Raw genomic sequence first — 20,395 nt, forward strand, 5'->3', positions numbered from 1 at the left:
CTGTAATGCTTTTTCCTATTACACCCCCAAGCATTAATTTTTTGGATTTGATGGAAAACAATTTCATGCAATCCAAAATTAAATTGGGATGTGAATGGAAAACAATTTCTCCTTACCGAAACCCTAGAATATGGTGTTTCACTTGCTCTGGTCCCATAACTTCTAGTTCCTTGTCTGCTCTATATTTTCATATTCTTGCTTCTCACCCGTTTCCATTCTTTTGTGCAAAAGCAAAAGTATTGTCCTAATAATTACAATATACATACCAGGCGCAAAAGGCAAAGGGCACCGCCCCCACTCAAGAATAAATAAAATATAAGCGAATTTTCTATATTCATTTATGTAATTCCATAGTTTTCATTTTAGAATGTAATATAAGTTCACTTTCTTCACATTTATATTGCAATATTCATTTATCCACCTTTGATTCACAATTCAATTTGCTAGGGTTTGCTTCATGATAGTAGCACCTATATCCATACATATGGTTTTTATTTTAATTTTAATTTTAATGTTGTAATCAATATTGACTTGTATCACTACAAAATTTTAATTTTTAAATTAAAAAATATTTATTATACTTAAATTTATAATGTATATATGATATTAAAAGTATTTTTAAAAGAAACTTGAAAGGTTGTAGTAAGTAGATACTAATACCGGAAAAAAACCCACATGGCGTATTGACTACCTTAATTTGGTTGAAAGTTTTCTTTAGAGTTGGTAACAGCTAACAATTTACCCACCCACCCACGTCTTTGTCCCCAAAGTTGGTACCACCTTTTTCTCCGCTGTTTAATTTATCAATTATTACATTTTTACATCTTTTCCACCATTATATTTATCTACACGTTAGAGTTGAGCTCTCTCTGCTAACTAAATTACTGAATGACCAACGTCTTAAAATTGAAGTGGTATTATTTTTTTTTAAAATTTAAACAATTTAATTTTCAAGAACAACTCTTTGAACGTTGTTTTCGCATCCACTTCTGGACAACATACCAATAGAAGCCTTGCACATTAATCACCACTTTTAACGATACCTATCTTACTTTAAACTCACCTATAAGGATTTCATAACTCAATATTTTGTTGTTGAGATATAATAAGTAAATACTTCATAGATTTCGGAGTTCAAGGTTTAACTAATGAATCAAGGGAATGGGGGGTCATAGATTGAGCCCCAGAACTGTGAAAGGGCAAGGGCTTAATGCGCTTTGGACTGCCGCATCAAATCCTGGTGAAATGTTTTGTTGTTGCGCTACCAAGCATGCATTAACTTCAAAAGAAGGCTGATGAGATTTTGCTTTTCTTTCATCTGATTCAATAAACCATAGCATTCATAAAGTGATACAGAGGGCTCTGCTCAAGCAAAGGAACACAGCCGAATACATCTTATCATAAGCCAAGTTGTGGGTCAATTTTTGCCCCAACATTTTCTACAGGACTTTATATTAGACATAGAGGCATTTGTTGATTCACTTCTCACCTTTCGAGTTTAGACTCCATATATGAGTTCATGAATCTAGTTCAAGAGTCCATTCACGGGTCTAGTTCATGAATCTGGATGATGTATTAGATCTATATATCATGGGTTCTATTTTTCAGATTTGAGCTTAACCATATTCCTAATAGAATTTCAATGTCTCTTGTCAACGAGCTATTGGTTAAGGTGGTAATCTTTTCATCTTCTAAAGATGAAAATCCCAAGTTTGAAATTCGAAAAAACTCATTTATTAAGAGTGCTGACTTTAAACACTTCTGATCCAATAAAAATTAATCCCAAATTATGTGTCACCAAGGACAAAAATGAGTTACCTTTTGGTCCAAGACAGGGGATTAGCAGAAGATGAGAGGTAACCACTGTAAAAACTAATTAAGCGGCAATTAAAAACAATAGTTGGTACAAAAGTTGCAATGGGGCTGAGCGGGATCATTTGATATTTGCAGAAATTATGAATCATGATGCGAAGGCCCTCAGCCTAAAAATATAATTGGGAAGACATGAATTAGTGATACCCTTCTCCAACATTGTGTGCATTTGGAGTTTGCATCTCTTTGCAGCCGATGCGACTATAAATGGGACGTGACTGAAAAAGAGCTCCATGAGCAATTGTGATGCTGAGGCATCTGCCATCTTCGCCTAACCTTCTTATAAATTGGTTGCTGCGAGTGCCAGCCCAAGATTTTTAATTTCTTCATGATGGTTTCGGCCTTTCTGGCTGGGTCAGTAGGGTGGATCTATTCGTAGGTAATGTCTAGAATATGGAAGGCCACCCCACTAAGCAATTAAATGAGTAAGTCTTAGATTCGTTTCGTCGTTGTGGCATTGGCCCAACAAATGGGCAGGCCACCCCACTTGATGATTGTTGGATGACAAAAAAATGGAGATTGTTTGGCTAATAATAAGCAAGTCGGATACAGATAATCTTTTCAAATTCAATCATATTAAGCATGGAAGAGGCACCTGCACCGCACATCACCTTTGCTCGCATAGCTGCCGTGCTTTACATTGGTTTGGTTCTCAGTGGAATCTCCACTTATTGTTTGTCTCTGCTTTACTGATTTTAATAAAACTTCTTTTCTTGTCATTATATTAATTTATAATTTTATATAACTTTAAAGAGATTAAATGCAATTTTATTATTTTTCTGGGCAAAGGCTGCCTCTGTAGTGCAGGATCTGACACTTTAGAGCAAAATTAGAGGACATCATATTTTGATGGGTAAAAGCATCGATTTTGAGTCCTCCTCTTTCATGTGTATGGAAACAGTAAGGTGCTATCTTCTTGATAAGTTTTTCCCAAGCCAAACATTTTGGAAAATTTTATAGTTTACTATTGACGGATATCTATAAATTTTTTGAAGCCTCATAATATGATTTTACTTGGAGTTGTAAAATAGCATCCCCTCTATATCTAAAATTATTTTTTTATGCTTTTGATTTCAATTTGTATTTACTTATTAATCCGTCTAACTTCTGAATGATAAAAGAAGGTTAGTTGTTTTTTCACGGCTTGGTTTGTCCATTTGTTCTTAAACCCAAAACCCCAATTCCTTCCCTGGTTCTCATCGTTTCTCCAATGCGTTCTCCTAAAAGATGTCAACACAATGTACGGATGTATGCCTCCTTTTAGAAGATGTTCATTTTTCCTATTGTGCTTGTTTTTAGGTATATCACTATTACGTGTATTATTGCTAAACACATCATTGGCTATCCAGGTAAATGTCACATAACCTCTAATTTTTTATTTAAGCAAAAATATCACCAAGGGCTCTTAACACTTCATTAGGGATGTCATCAAACACCTGTAAACTTGTCTTTTAGCTTAAAGTTAATTTAGTCAAGCAGTCAGCAACTTGGTTATCTTCTTTAAGAACATACCTAACCAACCATTGACATTCAGTTGGCATGCGACATCTTCAATTTTTTTAGTAAAAGAATAACACATGTCAATATGATAATGAAGATGAGACATTTAAAAAGAAAACCGAGGTGGAAGAAAAGAAAATGGCCCTAAAAGGCAACTTCCCAAGATTAATCATAAAATGGGTCACCCTTATATTGATTTAGTAAATGGCTAATTGTGTTATTGGGTATGGAATTGAGGCAAATGTCATTTTCAACCTTAATCTCCACTTACGACCGAGTTAGGTTCCTGCCTCTCAATTAAAATGAATGACAAAATTAGGGTCCACCAATTTGAGCTAATTCCGCGTAATATTCTGCCTCTGCTTTCAATTATTATTTTATACAATAAGACAAAAAAAACCTACTTAACTACATAGCTAGGATTGCAATACTATGAAAACTGATGATATGATACACTCCACACGATTTCAATTATAAACCCTCAACTAAATATAGAAAGATGAAGATGTTAGAGGATGGGTCCAATTTGGACTGACAGAACAGCTGTTTTTCATTTTATGGAGAGAACATGGGCACCACTCTCATAAACATAAAAGTGCTTTACTCCCAAATCAACATTATTATTTTAATTAAATAAATAAATATAGTAGGGATTTTAAAAGGTATGATTTTACCCACTTATTCAGTGCTTTGAAATTCCCAACAACGTACAGTTTTCGTACACATTATTAAAATAAAATAAAAAAGAGAGTACATTGAATCAACCATTGAGCTCTTTCTATTTCGCTTCAATGACTCAAATGATAACAAAAAGAAATAAAGCCAAATCAATCACGGAACAAACAGACAATATAAAGTGGGGAAATGGCAACATTCCCCACTATCACTATGGTTTGTCCGTACATTCTGTTCACTCATGTCAACCAACCATATTTCTAAACCTCGTTATATAATATAAATAAGCGCTTTCTCCTAACATATATTCAATCTTAAATTTACACTTGGTCTGTAGCATCAAAATATCAGACAACTGTGATCATATTGTATGATTAGAGGATATTAAAGCATGAGATAGAAGATGCACCCAAACTCCAGCATTACATGACATTGCAACTTAATTCTTCTACCAACCATTAGGCTTTTTGCAGGCCTTTCTGCAATGGACATATTTATAAATGCCACTTTTTTGAAATACTCCATTTTATGAGTATAACCCTCCCAATAAATAATCACAAACAACTAACCCTTCCCTTCACATTGATTCCGAAGAAATTTATGATTATTATGCTGTTTAAAAAATCAGATGAAATGCCAATGAGTTTTGGTTTAATTGTAGATCAGGTGAAGGTTTTGGGTCCAAATTTCATCGTGTGGTTACTCTAGTAATATGTATTGTACAAGTTTTTAGAATATGTATTTGTATTTGTACATTGATTGTACCACACTTGTTATTGTTATGTAAATTTTAAGTTATTTTCATTAATTCAAATGTAAACTATTTATTAATTTATTTAAAAATATGAAATTAGTTATAAATTGAATAAAATTTTAATCTAGCTTGGTTCAAATAATTGCAGTTTGTGAATCGAAAATTAAACAAAACTAAACCGAACGAAACACATTTAAACAATTAAACCAAAATCGAATCAATTTTAATAAAAACAATTTGAAATTGAACCAAATATTATGATTCATATCTATTTTTGTTATATCCTAATATTCAACCCAGGATAAGTATGGAAGGCCCACTAAAAATATAGAGCCTAAACCCACAAGGAAGCAACCTCACGACATCTCGCCCTTATAAATTACGTAACTTTCGTTTTGCCCTTAAAACCTCTTCAATACCCTCACCTAAGCACCATCTTCTTGAAACCCACACAACAACTCCCTTAGCTAGTCCTTTCAGGTCAAGTCCAACAACACCTCAAGTTTACACTCACCACTCCAACACCTTAAGTTTACACTCACCACTCTGATACGACGCTTAGGCTCAAAAGATAAGGGCTATCTCCCCTATAAATACCCCTTGATGATGGGTAGAAACAGGCCAAAATACTTACAGCATGTTTGGTTGGGTGTAATGGCATAGCCATTACATCCCTATTACGTGGACCCCACCTATTCATATGTTTGGTTGGGTGTAATGCCCTATTACGGGCTTATTACATTACGTATGTATTCCTGCTTAATGACTAATTTCTATTCCCTGCCCAAAGTTCAGTTTCGCTTCCGTTTAGCCCTCTCCCGATTTCTATGCCCTGTTTTACCCTCTCATTTTCCCAAGCCGAAAGCCACCTTCAGAACTCTCCCTCCCAACATCAAACAGAAGCTGCCAACAAAGTCACCTCCACCGCTTCCTTTTCACTTTCATTTGATTGTTTTGTCGACCAAAAACAGACTTGTGTTCATCAAGCTTCGTTCCATTCGTTCCATCGATTCTCCCACGTTTCCCTTTTAGAGGTAATTTCCCTTTCCCTTCCATCGATTTCTGCTTCTTTTTTTTATCTGTGATTCATTTATTCTCGTTCGTTTGTTAAAATCGATTTTTGTTCGCTTCTTCTTCTTCTCGTTCGTTTCCTTTTGCTGAAATCTGCAATATTGATTCTTTTCTTATGATTTCCATTGGGCTTTGATTTTACTGTTTGTATTGCATGTTTGATTTTCTTATTTGATTTCCTTGTTAACCCCTTGGCTGATAAAAAAAGATCAGATTTCTTTGTAAAATGGGCCATGCGTATCATTTCAATTCTCTTCATTTTTCAGGTACACTTCTACTACCGATGGCAGTCGTATTGATTTATATGCAACCTAGGCTACAAGTTTTCACTTCTTTATGCAAAACTTCCTTGAAAGCCGTTGTTGGTTTTTGAAATGACCATGGGAGGTCTGCTATTAACTATGTTCTATACAGTAGGTTTTTGTTTAAATACCTGGAAATTGCTTTGACTCTTGTTTTTCTTGAAATATCCGTGTCTGACACATTCACATATGAGTATGAGTATACTGGTGGCTATTCTGAGAGAAGTCGAACTGTTAAACTTTTCTGGGAGGTATTAGCATAATGGAAGTTTAATTGATATTTCTCATGTTTGACTTAGTTCCTCAAATGTTTTAATCATGTAAACTGCTGCATGAATACAGTTTGAGCCCAAAGAACGTTATATGCTGCTAAAATTTGTGACCAGCTGTTCACGAGCTCCTTTACTGGGGTTCAAATACTTGCAGCCGGCTTTCACAATTCATAAGGTACGCTGTTATATCTGTTAAAAGTTTTCCCAATTTCTACTTACAAAAAATAAAAGGAAGAAATTTCCCAAGATTTAAAAGAAAAATCTATTGTAAAGGGCAGGGGTGAACGATAATTGCAAATGGAGAAAGGGTACACGACTATCCTAAAATCTCATCTACAACTGAAACTAAGTCAGGAATCTTCTTGACCTTGTATAGGTTGCAAGTGATGCTCCTCTTTGGGCTGCAATTGGAGGTTCGGATGTGGAGCAACTTCCATCAGCTTCTACATGCTATAACACTCTCAAGGTACAATAATGGGGGATGGATGCTCTCCAGTTTAATAATTACTATGTTTAAAGGCTCCATAACAACATCAAACTTCAACACAAGTGATTTTTTATTGTCTCGTATATGTGTTTTCTTGCTCTATTGGATGGTTACAGCTTCCAACATACAAGCGGTCAAGTACTCTGAAAGCAAAGCTTCGTTATGCAATTAATTCTAATGCTGGATTTGAACTTTCTTAAGGACCTGAGATTTTTAACTGGCGCAAGTGAACTTCCTTATTATCTAAATTCATTTCTATCTGCCATAAGGATTTTAAGATATTAAAAATTTTATGTATGTCCGTGCTAAAGATCAAGTGTCTTTCAAGTTTTAATTGACATATAGTTTATTTATGGTTTACCATTATCACTAGGCTTTGTAACCATGTCCAAGAGAGGCTGGTATATGTCGAAGACCACAAGTTTAAGACAAGGCAATCTGTCCTGTAGGCTTAGTGACGTGTTGTTCAGTTTATTGTTGAAGGCAATGGCATCTTGGTTTAACCTTGCAACACACTGGTTACTTCCAGCACCAAATAGGGTGATGGCTGCAGGTAAACAACCTGTTGGTGGTAAGGTTGTTACTCCAATCCTCCTTGCTCCCAGTCCATACAGATTCTGTTTCAATCATAAAACAGTTGTGTGCTTTAAAAAAACCAGTATGTAAAATCATGTTAAAAGTTCGGTTCATTTCAATGAAATTGTAACAAATATACTAAGATTGCTGAGTTTTTATTGATAGCATTGATTTATTTGAACCATGATTTTTGTTTATGCAAGCAACTACCGGATTCTGGGACCAGAGTCCTTGGCTGCACCAGTCGAGGCAAATAACACTGATGAAAGGCCGTGCTGAATTTGTAAGTCGGTCACCAAGAGTGGATTCTAAACAGAAGATGTGGAATAGTCCGAAGACTGCCCCAGCATGGACTAACTCTCTTGTGAAAGGTTATTATGCTAAGCTTAGTGAAGGTGCTATAGATCATCAAGATTACTATTCAACCTTTCACAAGACAAACCTCCAGAAGAAATTCACGGAGCAATAATGAGAAGATTTCAGTCAGGAATCTACTCGGAAAGCCATGGTGGAACTGGCAGCTTCTCCGGAATTCACAGATTGGATGATTGAGCATGCTGACAGGATAAAACTCCTTCCACGTGATGATAGTTCAGATGAATTAGTGGGAAGTAAATCAAGTTCAGACGATGAAGATGAAGAAAGCCACAGCTGGTTCAGATTATTTTAACTTGTAAGAACTGGGTAGAAAATCAAAATTGTTCATGAAGTATGCATGTTTGACGTAGGGACGGATGCATGATCCGGGAAAATTTAGAAAAATTGAACATAGTCATGCCAGTAATATATTATCTGATACTTCCATACCTTGCTTGCCGGATAACATAGGTATTTGACCTCTTTCATGTATCTTAGGAAATTTAGTCCCTGTTTTAGGGTTGATTTACTATTACATTTTCTTTTTGACTAGTAAATAGCTTGCCTCATGTTAATTTTCTGAAATGAAATTCTATCCATTAATTGATGTCGGTGAAAAAAACTTGCGTGAGTCGAAAATAATTCTGCAGATGATGCTGTAAGAAATAAGGGTATTTGTTTCATTTTATTAACTAGCTTTAACCTGTAGAAGGGACTTTTTAAGTATATTTTCATAACTTCAAATTAGAAAAATCATTATAATTATAAAAAATTAACTGAGTTAATGTTGTATCAATTTATTTATGGATTTGGCAATAAAAACTGGAAAAGTTGCAGTAAAAAAATTTATGTTGGTCTTTTTGTTAGTTTTAAATTATTTACACATTGTGCAAATTTAATTTTAATATTAAAAATTAATTCTTTATATTTATAATTGTTTCAATTTAATTTTAATTTTGAAATCTTTATTTTAAACTTAAACAATATAAACTTAATAAATAAAAGTTTATTGGCTAAACTTGTTGAATTATAATTTAATTTCTTTTCATTCATCATGTGTTATAATTTTATACAGTGTTAAGCTTTTGATTCATGATATTGAAATTAATTTTAATTTTATAAAGGGTTCACCTTTTGATTCATGATATTAAATTATATTTAATAATAATTATTTTAAATTATATTTTATAGTATTATATATTATGATTTTAGTAAATTCATATAAGAATATTTAATATTAAGAATTTTATTAAATTATATATTTTATTAAATTATATTTAATAATAATTATGTTAAAATATGATTAAATTATTTATTATTTATATTAATAATCTTATTAAAATTTAATAACAATAATCATTTACCTAACAAAAATTCTACTAAGGGTATTCTAGTCATTTTAGTTTTTTTTCTTATGCTATTACACCTCTATTCCATTCATCCAAACACAAGAATACCATTACGCCTCTATTCCATTCCATTCAACCAAACAAAAGAATTACCTATTACGCCTCTATTCCATTACGCATCTATTCCATTATATCTCTATTCCATTACACCTCTATTCCATTATAGCGAACCAAAAGTGCCCTTAACATTTTCTACCTAACCTCTACAGCTCTACTAGATTACCAACCATTTCTTGCAACTAATGATTCTTTGCGATTCATTCAATGTGAACCACTATCATCGGTTCTTCACACCTTATTCAATATAAACCGTACTTATCAATCATCCCCACCTTTATGTTATAACATTTTTCGAGTTTTTCAATTTTTTTCTCAACCATACGTACACTCCTACTACCTATATTTGTAACACTATAATATGTGGGATTTGATAGTGAGACCGTGAAGCCCCGACTCTACATAAAAATACACTATAGTTTGTACCAATTTTAGCCCTATTCACATCTCACTAATAATATATACAAATAAATGTCTCGATTCTTTTGAATTATAATCAAGTCCAAATAATTGATAATGCAAATATATACTTTGAGTCTTTGATGGGATAAAAAAGGCAATACAGTTAGCCTTCTCTATAATAACCATGTAACACCAGACCGAATGGCTGGACGACCGACCCTTCATGATTTTGACTATCATCGTAAGATAAAATAAATTAATAACTAATCAATAATTTCATAGGGTTTTGCTGTGAAATCATAATATGATAAAAAATCTTTTGATAATATTAACATTTTTATAATAACCTGTCAAACTAGCTTCATGAGTCTAATTACAATTTGAACTATATTTGAAAAGTTCTTATACAAATACAAAACAAAAATTTTAAACTACATGTTGCTCCAATATCTACACATGTGTCGCCCCGAAGGACCTTACTGTTGTCACGGTGTCGCTCTAGCGAGCCAGTTGATAACATTCCACGACTTACCATGCTCCATTGTCGTCCCTTATCAAACCGCCCATTCCTTAATTCCACCAATTATTCCTAACTTCATCTACCCAGTCAAGGTAAAATACCTCCGTACTCCCCAATACACTATATTCATGCATTTCATACAATTCATTGTGCTAGTTACTATCGCATACATTACATCATGCATCTATTTGTTAATTCCAACCATACAACATTAAACAAAAACACTTGCAACCATATGCATACACAGCTTACTTATCCTCCATATTCATACACGACCAAGGTTTTAGACACAACTCAAAGCAGACATAAATGTGGTTCAAGCAAGCAACACACCATCAACAATCACCCAAAAGTCGAGCGTTGAAATTCACCTAGCTCTCTTTATTCTCGACAGCTTAGCTTGTCCAAACACCAGAGCCTCATTTGTCCTGGTAGCTAAGCATAACAACCAATTATCGGTTAACTCAAAGGTATTCAAACCTTAAAACCCCATAATCCATAATTATATAAAAACTTTTCAAGAATTCTTACTTCTCTTTCCTCTAACCCATGAGTACAGGGAGGCCTAGGACTTACTAGTTTATCGAATTCTCGACTTCCCAAACTTCGAACCTCATATTTACCACTTTATGCAGAGCTTTCTCGAACTCCCTCTTTTTCTTTGGACCAACCGAAGAAGACGTTGCAGACAATAAGGAATTTACCAGCTAAATTCAAGAGACTTCTTTCCTTTCCACACACAAATATTCATAGCCAAAGTTTGCACGATCTCTTTAGTCATGATCTCCTTAGTCCATTTTTGCCAATCACTACTCATTATTTTGTCTCCCACTAGGGAGATAGTCGGTTCCAATCTAACTAAACCAAAATTGAGATCCAACTAATCACAGTTCAACCACTAAAAGTTTTGAATTTTTGAGTGAAGACCATTAATTCGCCAATCCATTCAATGAAATCCTAACATTCCTTTAATTTTGGGACTTAAAGGAAAACCGAGTGTGACATGGGTCTCTTCTTTCTTGGTTAGCTAAGCATAAGAACCATATAAATATCAAAACAAATATGCATATATGTAAAAAAAACCTTAATTCTTATGCATGCAGAGGAGTTATAAATGTTAACTACGACTTAAATCATCGTAGTTCAAAATAAATTATACTGAAATCCTCAAATTTTCCTTCCTTTATCTTAAATCGAAAGGTACATAAGAGTTAGAAATAGTACCAAATTGTTAAATTCTCAAATATTTAAGCTAACACCCTAGATTCTTCCCATCATGCAAATTGCTTCTTAATTTTCTTTTTTTCCAGAATGAACCATAGAAGAAGATAAAAGAAAGAAAAGTGAATTACCAGAATGAAAGAATCCTCCCAATATATAATCTTTCCACTACTGTTCCCCTAAATCCTAAGTCGGTCAATACTATTAATACCCCTAATCATAATGTTTCCCATTAAAAGAAAACTCCTAGTTCTAATGTAACGAGACTAAACTTGAATTCTAACTATTTACCAATCAAACCACAAGATTCTCATAATCACACTAGGACCTGCTTAACTAGAAGATTTTCTAATTAAATACTCAGAAATTCTGTTATACCAAACCTTTAACATTTTCGGGTGTGACAAACCACCCGCTATAACAACATTTTGCTATAACAGACAAGTTTTTAGAATAATTTTTTATGTTTTATTTTAATCCTCTATAACAGCTTTTTACTTATAACAACAACATCCATAGTTATGAAGTATATATTTTTTTAATTAAATTAGCTCTCTATAACAACATACTATCTAAGTTTTAAAGTAAAATTATAGTTTTTCATATAAACAAGCCTAATAATTATCATTTATTAAATGAAAATGATCTTAATTAAAAATTAATGAATAAAATGATTAAATTTCACATGAAGAAATCCATTAATCATATTTTATTAAATGAAAATAATATTCAATGAGTGGAGTTAAAGATATAAATTCAAAAATTGTTAAGTTCCCTAATTAAATATATAAATTCAAAAATTGTTAAGTTCCCTAATTAAATATTCTATTATGAATTTGGAACATTGTAAACTTATAAATTGATTACTTGATTTTAGTAACTCATGATAAATTAATTAATTAAATTCGATAAATCATATTGATTAATTGAACTTTTTAGATTTATGAACTTTAAAATTAATCATGTGAAAGAATGCAAAATTAAAGATGTATAAAACAATAATACATGTCTATTATACGTCTTTTAATTTTGTTGATTTGATTATCACTTTCTTTACTTGATGAAAATTCACTATATGAATTCTAAGGTAAGCTTAAACGATTATCTCTCTATAATATCATACTTTTGTAGGTGTATAACAACCACCTTTTTATAACAAACAAAATTGAGTAAACAAATGGAGTTGTTATAGGGAGAATTGACCGTAATATGTAAGAATTACAAGACTTTCATGCTGTTATATGTAGGGGTGAGCAAAACTCAATTTGACTCAAAAAAATTGAAAAAAATTTAAATTTCGAGTTAAGCGAATCAAGTTATTCGAGTTATTTGAGTCAACTCAATTTTTTTTTTCAAAATTTGAGTTCGAATCTAGTTGAATTTTCGAATTCGAATAACTCGAATATCAAATTATAATATTTAATATTTTTACCCCAAACCCCAGACCTTTTTACTTTTCCCCCAAAACTTTAACTCCTTCCCACTTCCCCCAAAACTTTTACTTCCCTCCCATCCCAATCCCCCATCTACCCAAAATTCATTTCCCACCAAATATATTTTTTAAATATTTTCCCTAAAAAATTTTACTCTCCTATTTACTTTCCCTCAAAATTTTACTCCCAAAAACCCTTAAAACTTTTTATTTTTCCCCAAAATTTTTACTCCCTCCCACTTTCCCCCTAAAACTTTTACTCCCCTCCTTTCCCACCCTCATCTACCCCAAACCCATCCCCCCAATTTTTTTTAATATTTTCCTTCCAAAATTTTACCTATTTACTTTCCCTCAAAATTTTATTCCCCCAAAACTTTTTATTTTCCCCATAAACTTTTACTTCTCACCCTTTACTCCTATATAAAAAATCAAAATCATCCAAAAAAATCCTTAAACCTAAATAGTAATAATTTTATTTATATCTACTATTTGTATTATTAAATTAAATTTCATAGTTTCTATTATTTATATTATTGAATTGTTTAATCATATTGAATATTTATATTAAAATTTAATTATTAATGATGTCATAAAATATTCATGTTAAAATTTTATGTTTGTATCAATTTCTTTAAAATAACTTTTATTAGAAAATCACATTTTACACTTAATATATTTTAATTTCAAAATACATAGTGACAAGAATCAAGATAATTGAAATAACTAAGCAGTCAAAGAAGTTAACCCATATATAAAAGATTAATAAATAAATTATGAGGTAATGAAAGTTAATAACAAATTTGATTACGGTGGGTGACAGTAGTAACAATGACCTATTTTTTTTAATTTAACTCGAACAAATATATTCGATTCGAATTTCATCTCACTCGACTCGATTCGAGAAAATTACAAATGGAGTTAGGATGATAAAATATGATTTGTTAACTCAATTAACTCGAAATTTTTTCATTCGATTCGATTCGATCGAACGCTTACTCCTAGTTATATGTATGTTGTTGTATTAGTTATATGGGTTAATTAAATTATTTTTATAATATTCATGATTAAAAAATTAAATTAGTTTTAAATCTAATGGTAGATATTAAAATTTTTTTCTTAGCAAAAATAAAGTTTTTATTAATAAATGAAAATGCCTGATAATTGCCAAAGTCATCACACAATCGCTAAGGAACGCCAAAAAGGACGACAATAAAATATAACAAAAGCTGCCCAACATCAAATGGTGGATGTTACAATATTTTTCATTTTATAAGAATTTAAATATTTATAGAAATAGCAAAAAATAAAATAGTACACCAAATATTAAAACCTACAAACAACAAAAATAGTCATTAAAAATAAGACATCCATATATGTTCTAAGATTAAAAATAATTTATTCCAAAATTAAATTAATTCCAAAATAGATAATAATAAAATATTATTCATTTTGATTACTAGTATCTCTTAAAAATATTATTTTAATATTATAAAATGTTTACATATTTATCAATAGGCTCGTCACATTGCGCTATAAACTCCTTCATTTAAGATTTGTTTCTTATTTACATGAAAATCTTATATTAAATATATATATATATATGGTTATATTATACATGTGATTTAGTGCAAAATACACTATGCATACATCAAAAACATTAAAGTAAATATGTTTTATTTTATTAGTATTCTCTACGTTGGTTTTATGTTTTATATTTGGAGTTTATAATTATCTCTCTGAATAATATGTTTTAAAATTCAAATATGTATCTCTTCTTAAAATACAATTTCCTTATGTAGTTTTATATTAAATTCAATTCCTCCATCTATTATTAGTTATTTACGTTGGATACTTAATATAATATTAGAGCTTTTGATAATTCTTCTCATTCAAAACATAAAAAAAAGTATACACTCTAATAACCAAAAAAAAACTCATGAAAAGTTATTAAATGTTTGATAAGGTGTTGCTAATCCTATGTTTGGATTTACGCACATGTATGTTTGAAGCTTCATATCTTTAGGTTATAGAGGTAAGTACAAAGTGCTAGTATTAGTTCGTGCCCACTTTTCTTTTGGAGCTGAGGCATCATCTTGTTCCCACTTTATGGCTGTCTCTATCACCTGACATGCTTATATATAGCCCGTTCTCCCCCACCAAACCCCTCAACTAGCAAGTGATCAAGGTTCAACAGATATCAAATTATATATATATCACGAGCAAGAGAGTTTTAGTGGTAGTGTTTGTTTGAGCAATGGGCTCGACTGTTATAGATATTCCAGATGGAGAAGGGGTTGTCCCTGGCTCTAAAGAAAAGAAGAAGAAAGTTGGTGACATTTGCTGTCAATTCCCCATTGATTTGTTTTTTAAAGAAATGAAAAGTAATAAGCATATGACGAGAAAAGTGATTCATAGTATCAAGGTTGGTGTTGCTTTAGTTTTCGTTTCACTGCTCTATCTACTTGATCCTCTGTACAAGCAAGTTGGAGAAAATGCCATGTGGGCCATTATGACTGTCGTGGTTGTCTTCGAGTTCTTTGCAGGTGATATGCTTAATTGCTTCTTAATTTGTACATTTATTAGGTTCGTTTCAGTTAAATTTACAAGTTTGCTACCTTTTTTTTTACCTGTTTGTCAGGCGCTACACTAAGCAAGGGCATAAATCGAGGAATTGGGACAGTATTAGGAGGTGGACTGGGGTGTTTAGCGGCAATTTTCGCCCAAGCAGTGGGTGGGGTTGGCAAAGCTATAATTGTCGGCATTACTGTCTTCATATTTGGTATGGCTGCCGCGCTTGCAATAAATTCTCTTCTACTCAAGATTCAAGTTTTCCCTATACGAGTCCATGGATGGACATAACTAAAGAAACTTTTTATATTCAAGTTTTCCCTGTACGAGTCCATGGATGGATAAACCATTGTTGTGTAATCAAGGGTTGTTTTTCGACTTGTTTGAAGTCATTGCGATGATTTTTGAACTTTTGACTGGAATCTTGTTCTCAGGTGCGGCCGCAACATACACTCGACAGGTTCCAAACGTTAAAAAGAAATTCGATTACGGAGCAATGATATTCATTCTCACGTTTAGCCTGGTTGTAGTGTCGGGTTTACGTGCTGAACAAGTGTTGGAAATAGCCCGTGACCGTCTTTCCACAATTGCCATGGGCTTCGCTATCTGCCTCTTTATAAGTTTGCTCGTCTTCCCCATTTGGGCTAGTGATGAACTCCATGACTCTTTAGTCGCCCGCTTCGAAGACCTTGCTGTCTCTCTCGAAGGTTTTCTAATCATTTCTTTTAACAGTACAAGCCATAGTAAACTTACCCTTATGCTTAAATCTTTGGTTCTACATATGCTTTTGTCCATTTCCACCTTAGCCCAAGGTTAGGGCCTGGGGCTAGACCTGGTGCTAGAATTTATACCTTACATTAAGCCTAAGGAGAGATCTCAAATTAGTTGGGTACTACCTAGGCTTGTGATAAGTGTATCAATTTTATCATTCAAATCATTCCAAAGTTTATACCCATGCTTGTTGTAACCCAATCTTTTTTAAATAATGTTTCAAGTCCAAATGTTGTGGGTAGAAAAAATAATATCCAAAGAGTTTTGTCACTTAAAAATTTGATTTTACTTGATTTTAAATTTAATTGAAACCCAATGTAATTATCGAATATAAAAAAAATTATATTTTTAAAATTATAGCCACAAATTTGAATTTTATTATGATACACCTATTGTAGGGTTCTCCGAGGAGTACTTTGAAAATGTCAATGAGAAGGAGAAGTCTAGTTTTAATTTCAGTAGTAAATGCAAATCAGTCCTGCATTCCAAGACAAAGGATGAATCATTGGTATATTATTCTTTCTTTTTTGTTTATAGTATAGTATTTCTTTGTTTCTGTCATCTTAACATCAATATCAGAATTATTATTGTTTGATAAACAACGAAAATTTGTGCAGGTAAATTTTGCAAGCTGGGAACCCTGGCATGCAAAATTTGGGTTTTGCTACCCTTGGGGAATATACCTAAAATTAGGGGAAGATTTAAGAGATTTGGCTACAACTATCCTTTCACTCAAAGGCTGCCTTAAATCACCTACACAGGTACGACTAAATCTTCTTCACAAACCAAAATGTTTCTTTGGGAGAATCTTCCATATATTAGTCGCTTTTGCTGAATTTTCTTTTTCAAATATTGTTATCATCAGCCATCAGAAAGTAATACCTGTCGTCAGCCGGTGAAGGAACCATGTGAAGCAATTGTAGCATCACTAGCATGGACACTAAGAGAACTGGGAGAAAGCATAAAAAAGATGAAAAAATGTGGATCCGAGGATACCATAGTACCCAAATTGAAGACAGTGAGACAAGAACTAAGCCAAATTCCGGGTCCTTCCACATTGGGAACTAATAATTTGGAGAGAACTGATGGGTTAGGATTGGCTACCTTCATGTATTCGATGGTGGAGATGGTTGAAAAGATGGAAGAATTGGCAAAACATGTGGAACAACTTGGACAACGTGGAGGTTTCAGTTAGATTAAACTATTTCAAGGTATGTGCATATGTATTGATTGTACTGTACATATAAATAGGTATATTACTCGTTGGCCGGCTATAAACATGAATTTTGAAATCATAATTTGAGGCTAATTAATCGAGTGGAAGTGAGTTGGGTTCCAAAAGATTGAGTCCTGGTTGAATGTTAGATGAATTTGACTCCATAATTTATTATTATTATTATTATTATTATTATTATTTTGCAAATAAACAAGAAAAGATGAGAACAAAAATAACTCAGGATTCAAATAATTGAATTTAAGAACAAGAAAATGGAATTTGAAAAATCTTGCTCATGGTCCCTATCAGTATTTGAACTCAAAAAAGTAATTGTTAAAAGGAAAAACATCATCATTAATATAATTAAAGTGTATTGCCTTCTTCATGAGAACCTTTCAAACGTAAATTTTATTAATTTTCAAAGTTATATTTAATATATAAAACATAATAACCAATATATGAACTTAATCTACTATTCATTTTTATATCACATTTATGTCAATTAATGAAATCATTTAATTTCGGTCCACTAAGATTACATAGGTTAATTCATCATATCGACATTAGGTCCATTTGGTTCATCAATGCGGAATGCCTATACTTTTGTCTTTATTTTCTTAACTTCGGAACTACTTAGGGTTCTTCAAAATTTTAAATGCATCTCCTCCATGTCTATATAAACATTGGGTGTCTTTTTCACAATACATATACATTATGTTGCAACTTTGACTATTTCTCTTGTTACACTTCATGCTGAAACGGTAGATAGAATAATAGTTTTAGTGCAATTAAAATTTTTGGGTTGATATGATTTATGATTTAATATTATTCAGCAACCATGTTATGATCATCATCTTTTAGTTGACTAACTTGAAGGAGAAGAAAGAAGTTTGAAGTGCTGATACTTATCATTATTCTTATGGTTTTTAACCTAATGAGAGAATTATTTATAAAAACTTAATTGTGTACTTTATGAACTAATGGTGAATGGAAGTACATGCTAAGGAAAATATGAGTCGACCTGTGAAGAGAATATTTATGTTCAAAATCCTATTATAACAAAAAATGGAACAGCAAACTAGCAGGTTTTAGTTGAAAACTTTTACTTGATAAATGGAAAGGTAGCTCTTTTGTCATCTAATTTGTTGGGGGGACACAGGGGCGAAGCTAAAACAATTTTTTAGGGGAGAATGAAATTTTAATTTTTTATAGTCTATATATTTATAATTTTTATAATTTTAGGGAGGCCAAAGTGTAATTTTATCTTTATTAATTTAAAATTTTAAAATTTTAAACATTGATAGTTATTGATAACAAAGGAGGATACTTTGTGCAACAAATGAAAGCATAGATAAGGGAAGTGTATGATCGAGCATAGTTCTATTCTTAGGAGGAGATACATTTTAGTTTCCTTTAACTTGTTTGGATTATGTGCTAATAATTTGTTATTGATTTTTTAAAATTGCTAATTATTGCAACTTTCACAATTGATAAAACAACAGTTTTGGTGCAATTAAAGATTTTGAGTTGGCATGTTTGACTTTTTGATGAAATGACTTATGCTTTAATCTTGTTGAGCAGCAAATGAGGAACTGATTGTTGGACCTAATACCCTAACACTATGTTTGGTTTGGTGTATTGGCTATGCCAATACACCCTAATCGGTGGGCCCTACCTAATCCCCCTCTAATCCGCCGTTTGGTTCAATGTATTGCTAATCCCCCTCTAATCCGTTACTTTCTTAATCGGTGAAAACCACCGATTTCTATTCCCCCTCTTTTCCCCAGATTAGGTGACGCTTCAGCAAAGCCTCCCTGTTTTACCCTCCCCCGATCCCTTTTGTTTCTCTTATGTTCCTTCTAGCTTCATCCGATTTGCTTCCTTGTTTCTTTGCTTTTCATTTCTGCCGATTTACCCTCCCAGTTTCTTTTCATCCGATTTTCTTTTCTTTTCTTTTCTTTTCTTTTCTACTGATTTGCTCCCCCCGTTTCTTTTCTTTTCTTTTTCGGCCGATTTGCTCAGTTTCTGTCGATTTGCGTCACTGGTCAGTTTTCCTAACCCGATAGAATAATATCCGTTTCTCAAGTTTGATTGCTATTTTTGCTTGTAGCATTTTTTATTTTTTATTTTTTTTAGTTCTGACCTTTTCTTTAGATAAAATTGCTTTTGTGTTTGATACGTGTGATTTTTTTTTTTGATAATTAGCTTGGAGATATTTATGATATAGAATTGCTTCGTGTTTTCCTCCAAGGTTTGTCTTGCTACAGACCTGCTTCTTTTTCTGAGTTCATTTGGTTTGATGTTGAGCAATTAGACTATGTATTCCCCTCATTCTAGATTCCATGTTTACATTTCTGATGAGATATTTTCTTTGATATCCATTTTGCAATTGCATTATGCTCTTGATGGAACAATTTGGTCTTTTGCCTTGAGTTTGCTTTATTGTCATCCCATTATCTTCATATGTAAATATGACCTGCTTTGTATGTTTGAAAACTTGACCCTTTGACCGAGGTCCGTAAATCCATGCATTTTTTTGGATGGAGCATATGGGATTGTCTAAGTTCTAATCCTCAATAATTGATTAGTGACTCGGAAAACTTTAGTTCAAGCAAATATACAATGGAGGGTTGAAGCTTTGTCCTCCTAGGCCTGGTTATTCTATTATAAGTTCTGGTTTCATTTTTGTCTGTTTCCTTTAACAAGTTGGCAACTCATGGACAAGATAAAAGGGAAACTGGGCGAAATTCGCAATATAACCAGTGTAGACAAATAGTTTTGATCATATAGCTACCTATTATACAAATTATTTGAATGAAACTTTTATAATTTTCAAAGAAACATACTAAACAGATTAGCTTTGTTTTAGACTTTTAAAGAATATTGTCAACTTTGCTACGGTCACAGCGTGTGGGTAAAGACCATTATATTGA

General features: G+C 32.4%; 2 protein-coding genes across 10 annotated transcripts; both read left to right on the plus strand.

Moving 5' to 3' along the window:
- Nucleotides 1-5,235: 5,235 nt before the first annotated feature.
- On the plus strand, nucleotides 5,236-8,423 carry LOC105803099 (E3 ubiquitin-protein ligase UPL7). 9 transcript variants are annotated; one of them, XM_052624226.1, is made up of 5 exons: nucleotides 5,236-5,835; nucleotides 6,139-6,285; nucleotides 6,517-6,621; nucleotides 6,823-6,912; nucleotides 7,050-8,423. In XM_052624226.1, the coding sequence occupies exons 2-5, from the start codon at nucleotides 6,247-6,249 to the stop codon at nucleotides 7,131-7,133; spliced, it is 318 nt and encodes a 105-aa protein (XP_052480186.1). In that variant the 5' UTR covers nucleotides 5,236-5,835; nucleotides 6,139-6,246; the 3' UTR covers nucleotides 7,134-8,423. The 9 variants fall into 9 exon arrangements, 6 of the variants coding, with proteins under 6 accessions (XP_052480186.1, XP_012490551.1, XP_052480185.1 ...); XM_012635097.2 differs by lacking the exon at nucleotides 6,139-6,285 and having other exon boundaries at nucleotides 5,252-5,835; nucleotides 7,050-7,159; nucleotides 7,307-8,423; XM_052624225.1 differs by lacking the exon at nucleotides 6,139-6,285 and having other exon boundaries at nucleotides 5,252-5,835; nucleotides 7,050-7,155; nucleotides 7,307-8,423.
- Nucleotides 8,424-15,161: 6,738 nt separating this feature from the next.
- Nucleotides 15,162-17,519, plus strand: LOC105803098 (aluminum-activated malate transporter 14). The gene is made up of 6 exons (XM_012635094.2): nucleotides 15,162-15,450; nucleotides 15,546-15,686; nucleotides 15,910-16,182; nucleotides 16,645-16,754; nucleotides 16,864-17,007; nucleotides 17,112-17,519. Exons 1-6 carry the CDS (start codon nucleotides 15,162-15,164, stop codon nucleotides 17,439-17,441), a joined length of 1,287 nt encoding a protein of 428 aa, XP_012490548.1. The 3' UTR covers nucleotides 17,442-17,519.
- Nucleotides 17,520-20,395: the final 2,876 nt, after the last annotated feature.

This window comes from Gossypium raimondii, chromosome 11 (assembly GCF_025698545.1).
Source record: "Gossypium raimondii isolate GPD5lz chromosome 11, ASM2569854v1, whole genome shotgun sequence".
Taxonomy (NCBI): domain Eukaryota; kingdom Viridiplantae; phylum Streptophyta; class Magnoliopsida; order Malvales; family Malvaceae; genus Gossypium; species Gossypium raimondii.

Excerpts from the sequence above, each read along its gene's own strand:
- LOC105803098 (XM_012635094.2), top strand. The coding sequence starts at position 15,162 with ATGGGCTCGACTGTTATAGATATTCCAGATGGAGAAGGGGTTGTCCCT. Across the intron at positions 15,451-15,545 it reads TGTCTTCGAGTTCTTTGCAG|GCGCTACACTAAGCAAGGGC; the intron begins GTGATATGCTTA and ends CCTGTTTGTCAG. Across the intron at positions 16,755-16,863 it reads AGACAAAGGATGAATCATTG|GTAAATTTTGCAAGCTGGGA; the intron begins GTATATTATTCT and ends AAATTTGTGCAG.
- LOC105803099 (XM_052624223.1), top strand. The coding sequence starts at position 7,096 with ATGCAATTAATTCTAATGCTGGATTTGAACTTTCTTAAGGACCTGAGA. Across the intron at positions 7,160-7,306 it reads GAGATTTTTAACTGGCGCAA|GCTTTGTAACCATGTCCAAG; the intron begins GTGAACTTCCTT and ends CATTATCACTAG. Across the intron at positions 7,487-7,712 it reads AAATAGGGTGATGGCTGCAG|CAACTACCGGATTCTGGGAC; the intron begins GTAAACAACCTG and ends TGTTTATGCAAG.